The 17,918-nt window shown below is 38.8% G+C and overlaps 1 protein-coding gene across 35 annotated transcripts in view; it reads right to left on the bottom strand.

Moving 5' to 3' along the window:
* Nucleotides 1–17,918, bottom strand: part of PIP5K1B (phosphatidylinositol-4-phosphate 5-kinase type 1 beta) — a 221,687-nt gene that overhangs the window by 41,866 nt on the left and 161,903 nt on the right. For all 35 annotated transcript variants that reach the window (XM_065550492.1, XM_065550483.1, XM_065550503.1 and 32 more), the window contains 4 exons: nucleotides 9,108–9,319; nucleotides 6,834–6,917; nucleotides 6,667–6,715; nucleotides 5,664–5,748 (listed from right to left, as the gene is read on the bottom strand). In XM_065550492.1, coding sequence (XP_065406564.1) covers nucleotides 5,664–5,748; nucleotides 6,667–6,715; nucleotides 6,834–6,917; nucleotides 9,108–9,319 — 430 coding nt within the window. The remainder of the gene's footprint in view (nucleotides 1–5,663; nucleotides 5,749–6,666; nucleotides 6,716–6,833; nucleotides 6,918–9,107; nucleotides 9,320–17,918) is intronic.

Raw genomic sequence — 17,918 nt, 5'->3', positions numbered from 1 at the left:
CAATGCACAATTATTTTAGAAAAGCTACCTGTCCTAATGGAAGCATATTAATAGCTTCTCAGGATTAGCTGGAAGCGAGAGAATAGCAGGGTAAGATCAGAGACCCTTACCATAGAACACAGCAGAACCTCTGATCAACTAGGGATCCAGCAAAGGGACCAGAGGATTGAAAGTTTTTAGAGACATTCTCAGAGGAAGCTAGCAGCCTTACAAAATTTGGCTAAATAGGACATTCTGAATTCTTTATTTTGCACAAAAATGAAAATGTCCTTAAAACCTTTAATCCATATACAAGTAGATACACAGTCTTGTGTCAAGAACAAACCATGAAAAGAACCATCAGATACATCCGTTAGAACTTTAGATATGATTAGTTTTGAAAAGAAAGAAGATGGAAAATTATGATAACTAAGAAGAGCGAGCCCAAAAAGGGATAGAAGGCAAATACTCAGAGTCTTTCAACCTAGTCACCAACAATATATGGTCTTCCTGGGAATAAGACAGGAGCAGACTGAAGTCTGAGAGTAGCCCAACTAGTAACCAACAAAAATGAATATTCCAAGCATAGTCACACTGTAGCCATAGGGAAAGGAAACAATACTGTTCCATGACAATGCCTTATCAGAACAGGCTCAAAGATTTACCATTAATTTGATCACTGTCACCCTTAACCATTACTACTCAAAGATTCTCTTTCCTATTATGTCTCTGAATTTCAGGTTATACTACCTCAGATATATTAGCTTACATTTCCCCCATGCTGAATCACATTTTAGTATTCTCATTGTCTAGATCCCTTTGTCAGGAGAAGGGCTTTTAATTGTGCATTTTCCCAGCACCTCGCAAAACAGAGCCCTGATCTGGGCTGTTAGGTACTCCCATTAATATATGATAAAGGTCACAGAATTTCATGAGTTCAATCAGATCATCATCCACATTGGATCTTTCCAAGCATAATTTTTGAATTCTGGTCTGCTGGAGAGTAATACTATTGTCTTTAGATCAAATGTAGATGAATAAAGGCCAGTACAATGTCAAAAATATTGACTTCCAGTGCTGGAATTTTTAATAAAAATAAAACCTGAATTGAACTTTTGATGGAAAGAGCCAGTAAGAACATGGCTTGCTAGAATCAGATTTTACCAGATAATCTCTTTATCTCATAATGAGCTAGTGACGGACCAATTTTCATCTGTAATTATATACAACCAAAATGGCTTTAATATTATGTAAGCTTAAATCTGAGGAGACAATTACAAGTGAAAAGCTTATTTAACTCAAAGAATTAAAAAAGGTATCTGACATTTTCAGCTCTACCATACCTAAGGTTAATGTGAAAAACTTCAAAGGCCAAATCTTCAAAAGTGACCTTTAATTTTGCTCCATTTTTTTTTCAATATTCAAAAGATAATGAATTAAAACTGCATTCAAAAGTAGAGGCACGGTGTGACCCCTTTGAAAACATGGCCCATGTTGGCTCCTTATACCTCTCAGACCACACTATGAGTAAAGATTTAGACAAGAATACTGCCAGAAGAAAGAAAGACTGATGCTAATCCCATTTGCTAGACACTGTCCAACCTGCCCACTTATGAAGCATAGGCCCCAGGTAAATAATAGTATATGATCATGTAATTAAAGATTATAATATAAATGTATATGCACAAGAATGCAGAGTTAAGACTGCACCCACAACCTTAACTTAAGCATTTCCTGACTTTTGAGTGCTTCAATTTGCTGCCTTAGCATTGTTTTTATGGCATAATATGTTTAAAAGAAACTACTACTCTGCATTTCTGCAGCTCATTCTAAGGATTATAAAGAACTTTATAAACAAGAATAAACTAAACAGCCCAAGACCCCTGTGTGCTGAGGAAGTACTTTCTCCCCCCCACTGTAATGAGGTGTTAAAAGGCTAAGGGACTTGCTTGTGGTCATACAGTAAGTCTATGACTGAGTAAAGTGTAGAACTTTGATTCCTATTTCTATGCTTCAACCATATAACTACTACTTCCCTTTTATGTATTACTAATGGTTACTTATGTTATAGTAGCAACCACCTGCCCTGATCAAAATTGGGCCCTATTGTGCTAGGCATTGTGTAAGCAGAAGGTAGCATGATCCCAGCCCCAACCAGCAAGACCAGTCTTCATGTATACCTTGTCACACTTCTACAAAGATGCTATTCAACTTTCTTATTAGCCTGGGTTAGACTTGGACATTAGTAAATATCATTAGATTTGCAAGACAGCAAAGAGAAAAATCATCTATTTATTTATAAAATCCAACTGAGGGGCTTGGTTGCTTTCTTTTGCATATAGCACATTCTTGAAGTGAATAATTTTAAAGAAAAATTCAAGTACTATATTGTAGCTCTGGTCCAAAATTTAGATTTTGATCACGTGTACACACACACACGTATTTAAAAACCTAACAAGAGAAATGTTTTCATGAAATTACATTTTGAAAATATTTCAAGATTTATTTTTACAAAAGCCCTTCAGTACTTAAAAACAAAAACATGAAAAGAACCAGCTTAATTTCACAGTCTAAGCTAAATGAAGTGCAAGAAGCAAACAAGCAGTACATGTAGGGCTTCTGTTTGGGGGGTTTAATAATTTCATTTTTCTGGCTTTATTTTTTAGCATATTTTGAGTTTTATATAGATGTCCAAAAATTGGAGATTTTCATGGCTCTCTCTGCATATACTGTAATGAGTAATGTATATGATATACTTTACAGCATACTACTATAATGAATAATTTCTTTGTAATGGTCACTAGTGCACTTTAAGGTGCAGAGAAACCTTTAGTGCCCACCAAGAGGGTTTATATGGACCAATTAATGCACAACACATTAGAGCACTTTAGAAATCACACCCCTCATAGTTCGCATTACTACTCTGTGCAGACAATCCCTCAGTTACAAGTAACCATTTCTGGTGTTTTTCTTGTGATTATTGGATACACACCTATTTAATTTTTTTCCCTTGGGATATTTTATCAATGTTTATTAGTTAAACCCAAAAAAATCAGAAGCCCTGAGTAAAAGAATTTCAAAAGAACTTAATTGAAAACGAGTCTCCTGTTTTTGGTCACAAACATAATGCATAACTATTATGCAAGAATTAAGGTTTAGTTCAAATCAAATGTACAGTAACAGTAATACATTAATATAAAAATTATTTCAACAAATTCTTCGAAAATTATCAAAGTCAAGGACTGCATTATTTTATGGGCTCAATGTTCAGTGTGGCTTACCAGGAATAAGGGTTTAATAGAATCTATATTAATTTAACCAAATTTGAATACATGGAGGTCAGACAGCAAAATTTTTCTGGAACAATCATATTCCAAATTTTCATGAACCAGCAACCCAGACTGCGTACACATAATCCACAGGCCAGACTGTCCCTCCCAAGCAGTGCTTAATTTGTAATGAAAGAGGCGAGGGGACTCAAGCAATTTTTTACTTTCATAAGTGACATAGCAAGCCTAGAGGTGCTTGGGTTATGAACGGCCAAGCCCAGAGGTGCCAGGTCTCAGCCCTAGTACAAATTAACCACTGCCTCCAGGGTTAAAAGCTGTGAGAGGGCATTTTTTGCTTGTAAATCTCCATAAGAAATTCCTCCAAGATTTTCCCGCATGGTCATGTTCACTCAACCCTTTCCCCCTACGTGGAAAGCCCTTTGTAGGGCCCAAGAGGGTGGTGTCCGAGAGGCGTCCTCCATGTAGGGATCTAATTAGGGAGAATCTAGGTCTAAGATCTTAGTAGCAACTTTGGAACAACATATGCCTTAGGAATTTAATTATAACATATGCCTTTTTAGCTTGTGTAACAGGGAGATCTGTCCCCTTTAAGGAGTAGTGGGGATTGGAGCCATCCAACCTGTTTCATGACATTGCCTCTTTAAGGAATAGGTGTTTAAGGGAGCAGCAGACAAGCTTGGAGAATCCGAGCCAGATAGTAATCAGGGAGCTACCTCCTGAACAGGATAAAAACCCAGCCAGTAGCGGACTACAGGAGATAGAAGAGGTTCTGTGTAGCGGGGTTGGAACCCAAACACCAGTAGGCCCGGGAAGTCTGCTGGAGTCAGTACCCAGCCCTATGCAGAAGGGCTGAGGAATCCCTTAACCAGGGGTTCAGATTTAAGGCTCCAGGGACCAGGGTTGGGTGAGGCCTGTGGAAAAGACTGTCCACAGAAGCCATGGTTTGCAGTGTGACTGACTGAGCTCCCTGCCTCACAGGTAACTGGAGGAGAAAACTGGGAACCTGAAGCCCTGGAAGGAGGATGAAATTGGAAACCTCAAGAGGGAAGGGTTTGGGCCTGATGGGCCAACGGAGACTGTGCTTCATAAAGACTCAGTAAATTGAACCCCTGGAAGGAGAATGTTACATTGAATACTCTGGGCAGTGAACAATTACTGGGAGAACTAGGAGGGAACTGAGGGTGAGGTGCCTACAGGGCCAGGCAGTGCCACAAGGGGGCACGCTCTGGGATTGGACCCTGTCACAGCTTGACAGTTTCATTTTGAGCAATGGTAGGGAAGAAATTGAATAAAGCAGACTTGGAAACAAATCACTTTCTTCCTCTGGGACATTTGCAAATTCTTTTGTTTCTCTTGATAAGTGTGCCCAGACCAGGATAAAAGACCTGCTGTACTCTGTTTGGCAGGGCTGTGGGACTATGGCAATATTAATTTGTTCTTCTCTTTCAGATATTTTGTTTCTTGATTCCAAATCGTATAGTTATTTCTTAAAAACTTTTACTGAAATCCAGGTTCCCACACCCAAATGGAAGGTAATTACTGAAATGTTATTTGTTCTACTCTAACTTTCTAGGTCTTCCTACTTCTTGTCTGGTTAGAGAGAAATAGGCTCTCACATCTTGTACTTTTGAATGTTATAGATACTCCTGCTCTTTTAAGTCAGAGAATCCAGTGCCATTTCAGTGGGTAGGGATGAGGGTGATAAATGTGGTTAATAAACCTTCCAGCAACATTTTAAATTTAATTCAGCAGAGTTTCATTGCTGCCTGCAGTACTGGTGGTTACACACATCTTTGTATCCTTAGTGCAGTATTTTTGTAATCTTTTTGGTGCTGCTTTCTCATTTCTGCCCAACTAACTTCTAGTGACATGCCCATTAATCTTGAAATGAGTTAGATGATTAAAGAAAGAAAAAAAGTTGAAATGGGATTTTAATCACAAAGAGGAGAGAATTTAATAATTTAGACACCTCCATCTTTCCAGGTTCTCAAAACCCATTTTTGTTCTGCTAAAGCACAACAGAAAAGGAATCTGAGAAAGTCCATCCTTACCAAACTTGTCAGATTTAGGGTCCAATCCTTCAATCTTCATTGATGTGTCCTAGACACATTCAAGTTAATGGGACTACTCATGTGAACAAGGGTTGCAGGATAGGGTGTTACTATTAGCTCTAAATACCCTTGACATCATTTAAAAATAAATCACAAGTGTCCTAATTCCAAAGATACGGGGAAAGCTCCTATTGGCTTCAGTGATTGGAAGATTTGGGCTCTTAGTGTTTGTAAAGTGCTGTGAGATCCCTAAATAAAATGCGCTATTCTACAGGAGTGTAAAACACTATAAAAAAAACAGAGTATGAAGTTATCCAAAGGTCTTACAATGACAAACCCTTACCTTGAACTTTTTTGAAAACCCTTGAATTCATGAACTTTAAAAACCTGTCTGCATAAAAACTTGGTCTGTGGACTGAAACAGTGTCCTAAAAAGACAGAAAAGGCCTTAAAGTTACACTCTTCATATACAATTCAAAATGAAATGCGCAAGGAGAAAAGCCTGACATATTTTGGGTAAGTTATATCATGCCCTGTTTGGGAATTCATGCAAGGAGATCTAGGATTTTGCCTTCTCAGAGGTTACTGTATAATTACTACACTCCTCTGCCACCCATTTTATTTCACTGTAATCTTGATAAAACACCGGTCTAATTATTTTAAGCATTCAAGATAATTTAGAAATACCCCTTTATAATTTATTCTATTCATATTTTACAAAGTCTTGCTCATATTTAAAAATGTGTCATTTCCCCTTTTGGGTAAAAATCTCAACAACTGAAGGCTCAATATTCAAACATGGGTGCCCTAAAATGACCAAATTCCTTATCTGAATGCTTTAATCAAGCACTGATGGGCACTTAAAATGGCAGTACGTCTAAGCACTCATTTAAGCACTGAATACCGTGGGGCCAAATTCTGCCCTGCATTACATCCTTTGCAACTGGACTGATGTTGATTCAGGGCACAATTTGAATAGTTAATTAACTTTGAATTAGCGTTTTGGATGAATTACTCCATCCCCGTTTTAGTTGTATTGTGAGGATAGTTTTGTGTAACCTGGTACAGTGTAGTTATAAGGATGATCTGGTCACCTTTGCACGTGTGTCTGTTTTTCTTTTCATCTTTTCTTTTAAAAAGTTAAACAATCAGCAAAATAAGATGGACATATAGGTCAGAAATCACATAACTAAAATCACTAAGGAAAACGTACAGAAAAAAAAAAATCACATCTATTTGCCAAGATACCACAGTGATGGGTGGATTATAAATGTAGTAGCTCACTGTCTTAAACAAGAATCAGAACTCTATTATGAAAAATGCTGATAATTTAAAAAGCAACTTACCCCATCATAAACAAGTGCTTTCCAGGAATGTTCTAGCTTCTTCATTAACCTAAGCAATTAAATCAAAAAAACTTTGTGGAATTCCCTCATCTTGCAATCTCAGAATACTTTATTAAGATAATGGCTTTAAATATAGCAAAATATTTTCATTCTAAACTGCCACTTACCTGTAAGACTGTAGGATATCAATAATACCCATAAATAGAAGCAGCTTCTCTCCTTTATGGCTTTTAGCTGGAATGCCTCCCATTCTAATGGCAACAAAATAATTTTATTAGATATTGTATTTTACAGACTTTTTAATATCACTATTTAGAAGGTGAACTGCATTTACTAAAAAAAAAAACCCACACAAACAAACAAAAAAAACCACCAGCAACATTAAGGCTAGCTGTCGAATGCAAGCTGCCCAGGGCTTCTTGCCTCCTCACCAGGAGCAGGGGTGCGGGGTGAAGTGGAGGGGGGGAAGCCGCCGAGGGCCTCTTGCCCCTGGGGAGAGGAGTCCAGGTGCCCTTGCGTCTCACCTCCGCTCCCAAGCTATGAAAATCACAAGACGGCCAACATTCCCAGCCGGGAGTGGGGTCCAGCTGCCCCAGCTCTGGGGGCAACTGGGCTCTAGGTGCCTGGCTTTCTTGTCAATTTCATGGTGCACAACAGCCAGTGTAAGGAATTCAGTGTCTACACAAACACTGCATTGTCCTAACCATAGGTGCCAACTCCCTGGGTGCTCCAGGGTTGGAGCACCCACGGAAAAAAATTAGTGTGCTTAGCACCCACCAGCAGCCAGCTCACGCCTGCAGTGCCCGCCTCCCAACTGCCAACAGCTCTGCTGATCAACTCCTCCCACTCCCTCCAACCCGCTGCGATCAGGTGTTCTGTGGCATGCAGGAGGCGCTGGGGGGGTGGGGGGGGGGAGGAGCAGGAATGGGGCGTGCTCGGGGGAGTAGGAGGAACTGGGCAGGAAGAGGCAGAGTGGGGTCTGGGGGAAGAGGTGGAGTGGGGGCTGGCCTGGGACTGAGCAGGGGTTGAGCACCCCCATGGAAAGGAAGAAGCCAGCATTGGTTCAGTATAACTTAGGACATCTTGTATGCAAATGAGAGTGTAATATTGAACACACTGGGCACAATTCAGCTCTGTCTCAACTTATATTCTAATACTTCAAACATTTAAAGCTGTATATAAATAATAATAATGCCCAGCTCTTATATAGCACTTTTTGTCAGCAGATCTCAATGTGCTTTACAAAGGAGGTCAGTATTATTATCCCCACTTTCATATGGGGAAATTGAGGCACTGGAAGGTAAAGTGACTTCTCCAAGGTTACCCAGCAGCCCAGTGGCAAAGCTGGGAACAGAACAGCATTATCCTCCCATTAATTTGTTGTACGTTTAAACGCAGACTTCATTAGCTTTAATGGTATTTACCTGCATAACTCCCTGGTTAACTGACAGTAAACCCTTTTCAATGTGAAATTAAGTCTCTATTATATCAAGGATTGATTACACAGAATAAGAATGCTGACTAACTAACTCTTATTAGCACTGAACATGCATCAAGGATAGAATAATTTGAGGAGCCCTTGATTCTTGGAATAACCAATAGTTGAAATGTTTCATCCCCTTCTATAAATGTATCTGTCACAACCTTAAAATTCTCTGTATGTCACAGTCTGTTGTCAGACATTAAAGGGATAGAAGTATTGTCTTTTGGATGTGATAGAACCATGGTGATCAGCACCTCTGCTTTATTAAAAATTCCATGGCACTATTTGTAAGTGTAGGAGTCTTAACATCAGTGTCCTGGCTGAATTCCAGCCTGGATAATTACAATCTGCCTATCTAAAATTCCTCTGCAGTTTCAGTTAGATAGAAAGAGGAGAGTAGTATGTTCTAAACTGTAGTGTAGTGTTTCTGTAAGCTATTAAAATATCTGTCTTGTTCCACCTCAGCGGTGGCTGCATTTCAACAGTTGGTGAAGCAATTCCTGTGTATGTAGTGAGTGCATTTCCTTGGGATGACAGGCACTACAGAAATATCAATATAATCAATATCAATAATCGCTTTTGCTCACAGCGCATGACACTGTTTACAGTGAAACAGAGATTATGTGTGGAGATCTTATAATGACTTTCATTATATATAAGTGAGTTACTACGTGCCGATAAATTGTTCTGAATTATAACTGCAATGTCCATCATGTATTTAAAGATGACGAATAAACTAATCAAAGTTTTAATTTTCTGGTCTCCAGTGAACCTTGGTATGAAAGTTTTGAATGCTTTTTAGAAAGTATTTAGTTTAATCCTTCAAATCACTCCTATGTAGTGCCTTCCAGGATGGGAAGATAGCCTGAGTTAGATTTAATACAACATAGAACAGTTTGCAGAAATAAAATTTTAGAAATTCCCAGTCAATTTTTAACAACAGATTTTGGGGACTTACGTATTTGTAGCTTCTGTGATGACAGATTCTCCAGACTTTCCAGGACCCTGTATGGATTCCATAGCTGTAGAATAGAGAACTTTCTGTCCCCCATGACGTTTGGCATCAGATGCATTCTGGGAACTCTCCCCATCCTTCTCTTTTGTGATACTGTCCAATACATGGATCCCCAGCAGCAGACTATAATCCATGATTTTAAAGCTTTCCAGCACCTATGAATGAAGGAGGACTGCATGTACTGTAACACACACAAATGACTACACATAATTTAATTTCTGCTGTGTAATTCAACCACTTGAGAAAATCCAAATAAAAGGAAAAAACCCATACAGGTATGTCTATATAATGGGTTTGACTAGGACAGTTTGCAAAAAGATTAACAAAAATAATATTTTTGTACTAGCCTCCCACCTTCTGTCAGAGATTCCCAAATCAACTTACAAATAAATGTTAATAAGCTAACCATCACAGCACCCTCATTAAAAGTGGGAAACCTAAAGTGCATAGAAATGTAAGACCATTTTCAGTTGCAGAGTTTGGCTCACCAGCAACTCCATTTCATTTATAGTGAGAAAGCAATTAATTAGTTGTCTTCTACTCTGAAGCACTATGTACATCATTTTTATCCTATCTGATGTACTTATGGATAATCTGCTATACATATACAAACCCAATGTTGAAAAAAATCCTTGAAGGGCAGACTTTCAAAAAGGAAAAGGGGCAGTCAAGTTGCCCCACTACCATGAAAAGTCAATTGGATTTGGCACCTAACTCCCATTTGTGCCTTTGACAATCTCTCCGTAACAGGCCAAAACTGGCCAATATAAACTTTATACTTCAACTATGACTTGATTTTTAACCAGTCTCCTCCCCTGGTCCTACCAATCACTTTGACTCCCAGACCTTGACAGGTTCCACTTCCCCATTCTTGCAAGTACGTATAAGATTCTAATCTCAGTTGCACCAGTATGAATCCAGAGGAACTCCATTAAAAGGAAAAACCTCTTTCTGAGTCAATTAACTGTGCATAGGATCTCCTTCAGTCCCCCTTTTCGCATTTTAATACTATATCAGAATCATCAGCAGACAGGTATGAAAGCCCTGTTTGGCACAGGGGTAGCAACCTATTTAACTTCCTGTAATCTCAAAGAGAAATATGGAGCAACATGTGTCCTTTTCTTCATGCAGCTCAAGAATGATTTAATACAGATTTTAATACAAGATGCCTTACTGTTAATGTTGTAATTTTTGGCCCTGAACTGCAAAATTTTATGTCATTTTACCAGGAACAAGAACAATTTGATTTTACAGAGACAACAAATGAAGCACAGTAACTCCAGGTGTGCCAATTCAGTCAGGCTTATCAGAGCCTGACTGAATTGGTGTTTTACACAAAACACTGACTTAACTTATGAAACCCAGTGCAAATATTTGCATTTTTAAAATGAGATCTGAAAAGATTTCAACATAGCTGGGAGTTATGTAACAGGGAAGGGGAGATCCACCTCCTATGAATACATTTTATCTTACCAACCATTGACTGTAGACATGGATGTGGGGAGGCTGTTTTATTCAATATGCACATTTCATGCAAAAAGCACTCAACACTGTAATAACTAGAAGGTATATATATATGTGTATATATATATATATATATACATATATATACACACACACACATACACACACACACGATATTAGCATCCGTTCTATCCCCATTTTGCAACTCTCTTGCATCTCATGTTACTTTATTGAATTAAATCACTTTTTGTAGTTGTCTTCTATGAGAAACATCAAGGCCTCCTTCTACCACTATTGTTAATGTGGGAAGGCTTGCACAAAAAGTCTTACATTGTACCCTAACTGCAGAAAGGTCAGGTCTCACTCTGATCTCTGGGGTAACTCATGTAAAATGACCGAGCAAGTGGTGTGAATATAAAAGGTAACTGAGCAAAGTCGAACACATACATCTTGCAGAATTCTTCTATAAAAAAGAGGAACAGGTTGGCTTCAAACAAAGTGCAAGAAAAGTGCCTCCACACACAAATGCATGAGATGAAGCTATCAGCACCCCAGCACATCCTCTGATCCTGCCAATATAGGCTTTTGGGCAGCAATAAAATAAAAAAAATCTAGAATATCACATGACAAGATCAGGAAAACATTTCATTACACAGAATGTGGGACTGATGGGTCACTAAACACTTCCTGTTTTATGGCATTGGGAATCTTGAACTGCAAAAACAGCATAGTTAAGGAATACAAGATCCTGTATTGTATGAATACATTAGAATACTAGAGTTAGAGGAACTCACACAAGTAGTTTTCTTTGCCTCTGCCATAGTAAAAAAGTTTATTTTAAAAACATTTATTGAAGATTTATTTTCATAGGTTGCCTATTTTTATAAAAATAGATGGTACAAGACAACCTGTATGTGTTCCATTTAAAATGGAGAGAAAGCTGATGCCTAGCATATTGCAAAAAAATAAGTAAAAGGTAAACTAACATTTGCCCTTCTGAAAATACTACTCTGGTATTGCAGCCAGTACGAGTATCTATGTAAATCATGATTTCATCAGCTAAATATGCTTGGGAAGATGGTGCCATTTTCACTTGTGCACTTCACTTAAAAAAAAAAAATCAGCTCACATTCTTTGCTTTACTGAAATCTGTTCTTGCCCCATTCTCTAACCCCTTGGGATTAGATACTTCATGGTTCCGCTGAATTAAAATCAAGTTAATATCTTATACAGTCTCTTGAAAGACTATGGTGTATATCCAGCTTGCCAGTGCAGAGGGATATATTGTTCAATACAGAAGAACTTTTCTAACTCTGACTGAAGTGATCAACCCCCATCTCCTTTTGCCCCTGCTCCTTGCGCTAAGCATTGACCAAGAGTTTCATTGCTGTCTGCATTTGTGTTCCTAGATCACTAAAGCTAACTATGTACTACTTCCTAGCTGCTCTAAATCTCTTGGAAGCTGAAGTGAGCAAAGTGACATTTTTTCCTAGGCAGACCCTCAGCACATATTTCATTTTTACATGCAGCAACCTATGTGAACCCTACTGTAGCCGTTTGAATCCTATTCTTGCTCTGTGGACATTTAACTGCATAAACCAGCTGAACAGATCCTGAATAAACAGAAATAATACTCAAATATTTTCACGGTACATTAAAATAGTGACTGCCACATAAATTATCTAGGCTCCAACATATCTGTATGCCTGTTGGTATATGAAACGTGTACATTCTGATGACCTCTGTACCTATATATTTGCTAATCAAAGCAGGTAGCTAAGCCCTGATGCAAACTGATCTTAACCATGGTTCCATTTCCTTGTCAAAAGAAAAATGTTAATATGAAAAGACCATTAAACTAGCCAGAATGGGCAGGAAATTAAAAACTTCAGGGCCAATAAGTCATTGTCACCAATCCTGCAGTCCTTACCTCAAGCAGAACTCCCATTAACCTCAGTGTGATTTTTGCCTGACTATGAATTGAGTAAGGACTCCTAGATTTGGCCCACTGTTAAGACTTGAAGGGGAGGGGGAAAAAACCAATAAACTAAACTCTGCTTCATTTAGAAAACAACATTTTCATGCATTAATGTTAATGCAAATTAATAACTTTGGTTACACTCATAAAACTTACATGATCCAGTAAATCCTGGTATTTCTATACCTCTAATATCCCAAGAAGTGACAAAGGGCCCACTTCTACAACCTTTACTCATGTTGAATGAGGTCCTAATGTAAGGAGAGAGAAACCTCTCAAAGCAGAGATCATGATACTACCTCTACAAAAACAGTAAAGCATTGACAAAAGCCTCATGCTTGGTCACGAGGGATCTAGAGATGCAAATGATGTCCCCACTTCCCTAAGAGCACGTTCCTTCTAGGGTTATAAATGGAGAGAGAAATTCTGTCATTTTCAGTTTCAGTCTTTCTGGATTTAAGGGCTCAAATGTATAGCACCAACATAACAAATCTTGCATTTTGCAGGAACTTCTGGATTTACTGACATTTAGACAAACAAGGTTTGCCGAAGTGCTATATTATATTGTAGCAAATTAGTATGAGTTTCAGTGAACAGAAATTACAACAGTCATCTAGTCTGCTCATTAGTAAACAGACATTCTCAGGGCACAATCCCAACTAATGAGTAGGTATGTCATCCCCTTCCCTCTAACCTGGGATGCCCTTTACAAGGCTTTGCTGCTGTAGCCTCCAGTCTGGAGTGCTCACAAACAGCCTCCAACATGTGTGTGTCCATGTGTGTGTCCGTGTTGCAGCCAGCCATACCTGGGCCCTTACCAACCTTGGTTATATTGCAGGTGTCCCAACACATCCCCAGTCCTAGATTTCCCTCAGAAATGCATGTCCTGTACTGCTCAGCCCTCTCCTGGACAATTACAAGCCTATATAAAAAGTCTGTCATTTCATTAATAAAAATGACATCCACACATCTTGTTACCCCAAATGGTGTTTCCCAGACATGATGATTTAAACTCATTGGATCAGATAAGACAATAAAACAAGTTTATTTACTATATAGAGATAGATTTGAAGTGAGTACAAATGATGAGACATAAAAGTCAGAAACAAGTACAAAAAAAAGTTAAAATACTACAGGTGCCTAACAAACTATATCAAATCCAAGCAAAGTTTCTCTCACCACATGCTCTCAGCAGTCTTACTGACCAAACTTCGTAGCCCCAATTCAATGGCTGCTTCCTTTGTTCCTTCTGGAACAGTAAATTGATGGAGAGAGGGAGGGAGTCTGATAATTTTTATAGCTCTGTCCCTCCTTTGGGGAGCATTTCTAGCTGGGATCAAGGCAACATGCAGTCTGTATGGAAGGGAACTCCATACTATTTCTTTGCCAAAATGCAGATATTTTCGCCCTGTCCCTTTCCCCCCCCCCTCAAAAATGGCCATTGAGAAGATAATGGCCCATCAGCCTTGTTTACACCTGGCTGAGGCATCAGCTTGCCCTTTGTCTCTGAAGAACTGGTTTGGCCTGCTTTTAGTCATGAGTTCAGCGTGTGTTTATAACTTCATATAGAACACTGCTACGTGCATTTTGCCATAATACCTCACAAGGCATATTTTGTACAAAGATGATTACAATAGTGCGTAGGGTGTGGACATAGGGTGCACAGGCCTCTGTCACATAAACTTCCCCTGTTGGGGTTAATACATAAAGGGCTGGCTTCCAGCATAATAGTATCATCTGGTAATGATGCTAATGGTTATGGGTCTGGCTAGAGACGTTGTGAGAACTTCTAGGTCATGGGCCCCAATTGCCCCTTCTATTCTTAACTTGTACTGTACAAATATTTAACAGGATTGTCAAAAATAGTGTCCAAGCTGAATTTATTATGTGCTAAGAGGCAATACACTGTCAAAAAGAGTATGCCATAAGGAAATTATGAAAAATTCTTCTACCTCCTCCCATACACATTGCCATTTGAATGATTAGGTTCTCCCTCTGCTGAGTCTTTGAGTTATTCAGGGGCCCTGGGAATAACCCTAGCGAGAGCCAACCACTTAAGCTACCACCGTTGCACTAAGCCCATGATAAACCAGCTAGCTCTGCCTCTGAACATCATTGTGTTCCTGATGCAGCATGTGCTGTACAGAGACTAATGATGGGTCTGCATGTATAATATGTGGTCACGGGCTATTACAGCACATACAAAATGATTACTGTGTAGTAAGACATACTCCTAGTAGAACTGCTAAACAAGTTGTTCACAAGAACTAATACCATGAGCACATGGAATACACAATCAACCTTTTCAGATTTTGCCAATAGATCATTTCTTTTCTAGATGTATTTTCTTGACCCTGAATTTAGCAATACCACCAAAGTCCATCTGAAATCCAAAAATGTACATCTAGAGACTTGAATACTGATTTCAGTAGACTTTGGATAGTGACAGTAATATAATTGCTAATACTACTGATAAAAAAAAATACTTGACCAGATTTTTATCTCTGAATACATTACACTAGGAGAAATGTAGGGTTATTTTGGATTTCAGCTGATGTGAATGAGATCAGAATCTGGCCCACAAACAATAGCTGACTGCCATGGAAACATCCCACATGTGCTACAATACATGTTAGGCAAAGGAGAATGAGATACAAAAAACTATGGGCTTTACATAAGCCCACAAAAAGCAAAATTTGGCCATACAGACATCTATCCCTGGTACTCCATAACACCGCAATGGGTACTCAGCTGCCGTATGAGCTGTAGCATTTGGGCACAACAGATTGAATTAAGGCTGAAAGAAAATAATGCCTAGATCTAAAGTTTTTCTGAGAAAGGAGCTTTTTGTCCTTAACTCTGAATTTCCTTACTTTAGTAGGTTTAAGTCAGGCCATTAATGTAGCTCTTTTAAAATTTAATTTCCTCAGTCAAGTTCACAATGTTCTTTGCTAATGCAATAAAAGAAAAATACAGACTGTGACAAGCAATACAACTCTTACTGGTAAAAAAAAAACAGTATGAAATATCTGCCCTGTTCTTGAAAATTCATGATCACAACTAGATTAACTATTGTTGCTTCTGTAATAGCTATTTTGAATTTCTAGTATCAGTGAGTTAACTACTCTAATACTATGAATTATGAAACTTATGAACAGAGACTACACAACTGTTTGAAGTGTTTAAAGACTGCACTTTATTTACATATAATTTTGTAAGTATAGAGAATGTTGCCTAACAAACAAACTTGTCTCTTCTTTGTTTTGTCTTCCTGATTCACTGGCTCCAGAGACCGAATAATTTCTTAATACTAAATGTTGCAAGTGTATTCAGAAAAGGAAGAAAAATTAATTCAATTATATGTTAAAAATTCTTTGGGACAAATTTAGCCTTGGAATAGGTGGGCCCAACTTCCATTGAGTTGAACAGGACAGATACCTAGTTACTCAAAATCTAAATTTGGCTCTTTAGTTTTGTTTGCATTCCAATTAAAAATAGCAGACAGACACTTAGGCTGGTCAGATAGCATATATCAAGATGAATTTCCAACTAGAAAAACAGGAAAATGACACAAATTTCCCACTCCCTCCCACTATTTTCTGTCCAGCTCTATTTAGCATTGAAATATTGATTTTCCTTCTTCAGGATACTTTAAAACCAGTAACTCAATCCTCATAACATTCCTGTGAGGCATCTAAGTATTGTCCTAATTTTAAATTGGGAAAACTGAGGCGGAAAGGTTAAATAACTTGCCATAATAAAAAAGAGTAAGAGCAGTCTTTAGAACTTCAGAAATGTTTAGCTCCCTCACTTGTAGTCACATCATCTCTCTTACTCAGCAAATTGGGGGTTGAAGCTATTTGACTCAGAATTTTCTCAAGAGCGCTACATAAAATGTCCCCCTTTTCTCTTTTTTCTGGAAAAAAGACACTTGTGAGAAAATAATTTAAAAAACTGTAATGCATCTTCTAGTATATTTATCCCTTTTCTAGGTCATTAGCATTTTGATTGACAACTTTTCCTCATTTGTAAAACTGCTCCTGTTGAAACAGTACATCTAATTGCTTAGCATTAGATAATGGATGTCTTGTTTCAACACTGCCCAACAGACTATTCATGCATAATGACATAACTCTCCCAAATGTGTAAAGATACATGCCATGGCTAAAACTAAGCTACTGCATACCCAACGGGTACACCACATCAGGGTAAACACCTGGAAATACAAGCCATCTAAAACTTTGATTTCAGCACTGCAGGTAAGTGCGCTTGCCTTGTTTTCCCTTGAGGCAAAAATTTCATCAGAAAGTTCCACAATAAGACCTTTTTGTCTAAACCAAAAGTCACCAGATGGTTATCCTCAAAAACTCCTTCACATGTCCCTTTTCTACAATGCATGTAAACCTGATTATCAGAATTTTTCAGGCGATATTTAAAATGCTTAGTACAAACAAAATTTGTTTCTATACAAGGTGGGGTACACACAAATTCTGGATAAACTGGGTTCAGACAACAAGGTTTTTTGTAATCCCACAACAATTTAGTAAATCTTTCAGTTACATGATTACAAGTGTTTATACAGAAGCACACTGACAATTACTGGAATCTTTAGCTCACTTTTGACCCAAGTAGGATGGGGAAAAAACCCAAAACATAAAATTAGGACATTGTGTGGTTTTACAATCCCCTGTGGGGAATTTTGGTCTATAAACTCTCACACTAAAGAGATGCTGCTCATCTGGATAAGTTTTGCCCTCTGTGAGAGTTATAATCTCAACAGTCAGAGATACAAGGAGACAGCTTAGAGGTTTAAAGCAGCGGTTCTCAAACTGTGGGTCGCAGCCCCGTTTTAATGGGGTTGCCAAGGCTGGCATTAAACTTGCTGCGGCATGAGGCCGAAGCCAGAGCACCACTGCCTGGGGCCAAAGCCCAAGGTTTTCAGCCATGAGTGGCAGGGCTCACATTACGAGCCCTCCCACCTGGGACTGAAGCCCTGGGGCTTTGGCTCCCCTGTCCAGGATGGTGGGCTCAGGCAGGGCTCGGGCTTTAGCATTGGCTTCGGTCCCCTCTTGTGGAGTCGTGTAGTAATTTTTGTCATCGGGGGGAGGGGAGAGGGTTGCTGTGCAACCAAGTTTGAGAACCCCAGTTTAGAGCATGGTGGATGGAAGAGGGCTGGCTGGGGAATAAGACTATGGCTGTGGTCGGTGTCGGAAGTGAGGATGGTTAAGGAATATTGTGGTCAGGTAAAAACTAGTCAGCAGAGGTTTAGGTGGGTGGCAAGTAGATGTCAGGCGTCAAGGAAAGGGCAATAG

The sequence above is a fragment of the Chrysemys picta genome, chromosome 6 (genome assembly GCF_011386835.1).
Source record: "Chrysemys picta bellii isolate R12L10 chromosome 6, ASM1138683v2, whole genome shotgun sequence".
NCBI lineage: Eukaryota > Metazoa > Chordata > Testudines > Emydidae > Chrysemys > Chrysemys picta.
This window is presented reverse-complemented; position numbering and strand designations above follow the sequence as displayed.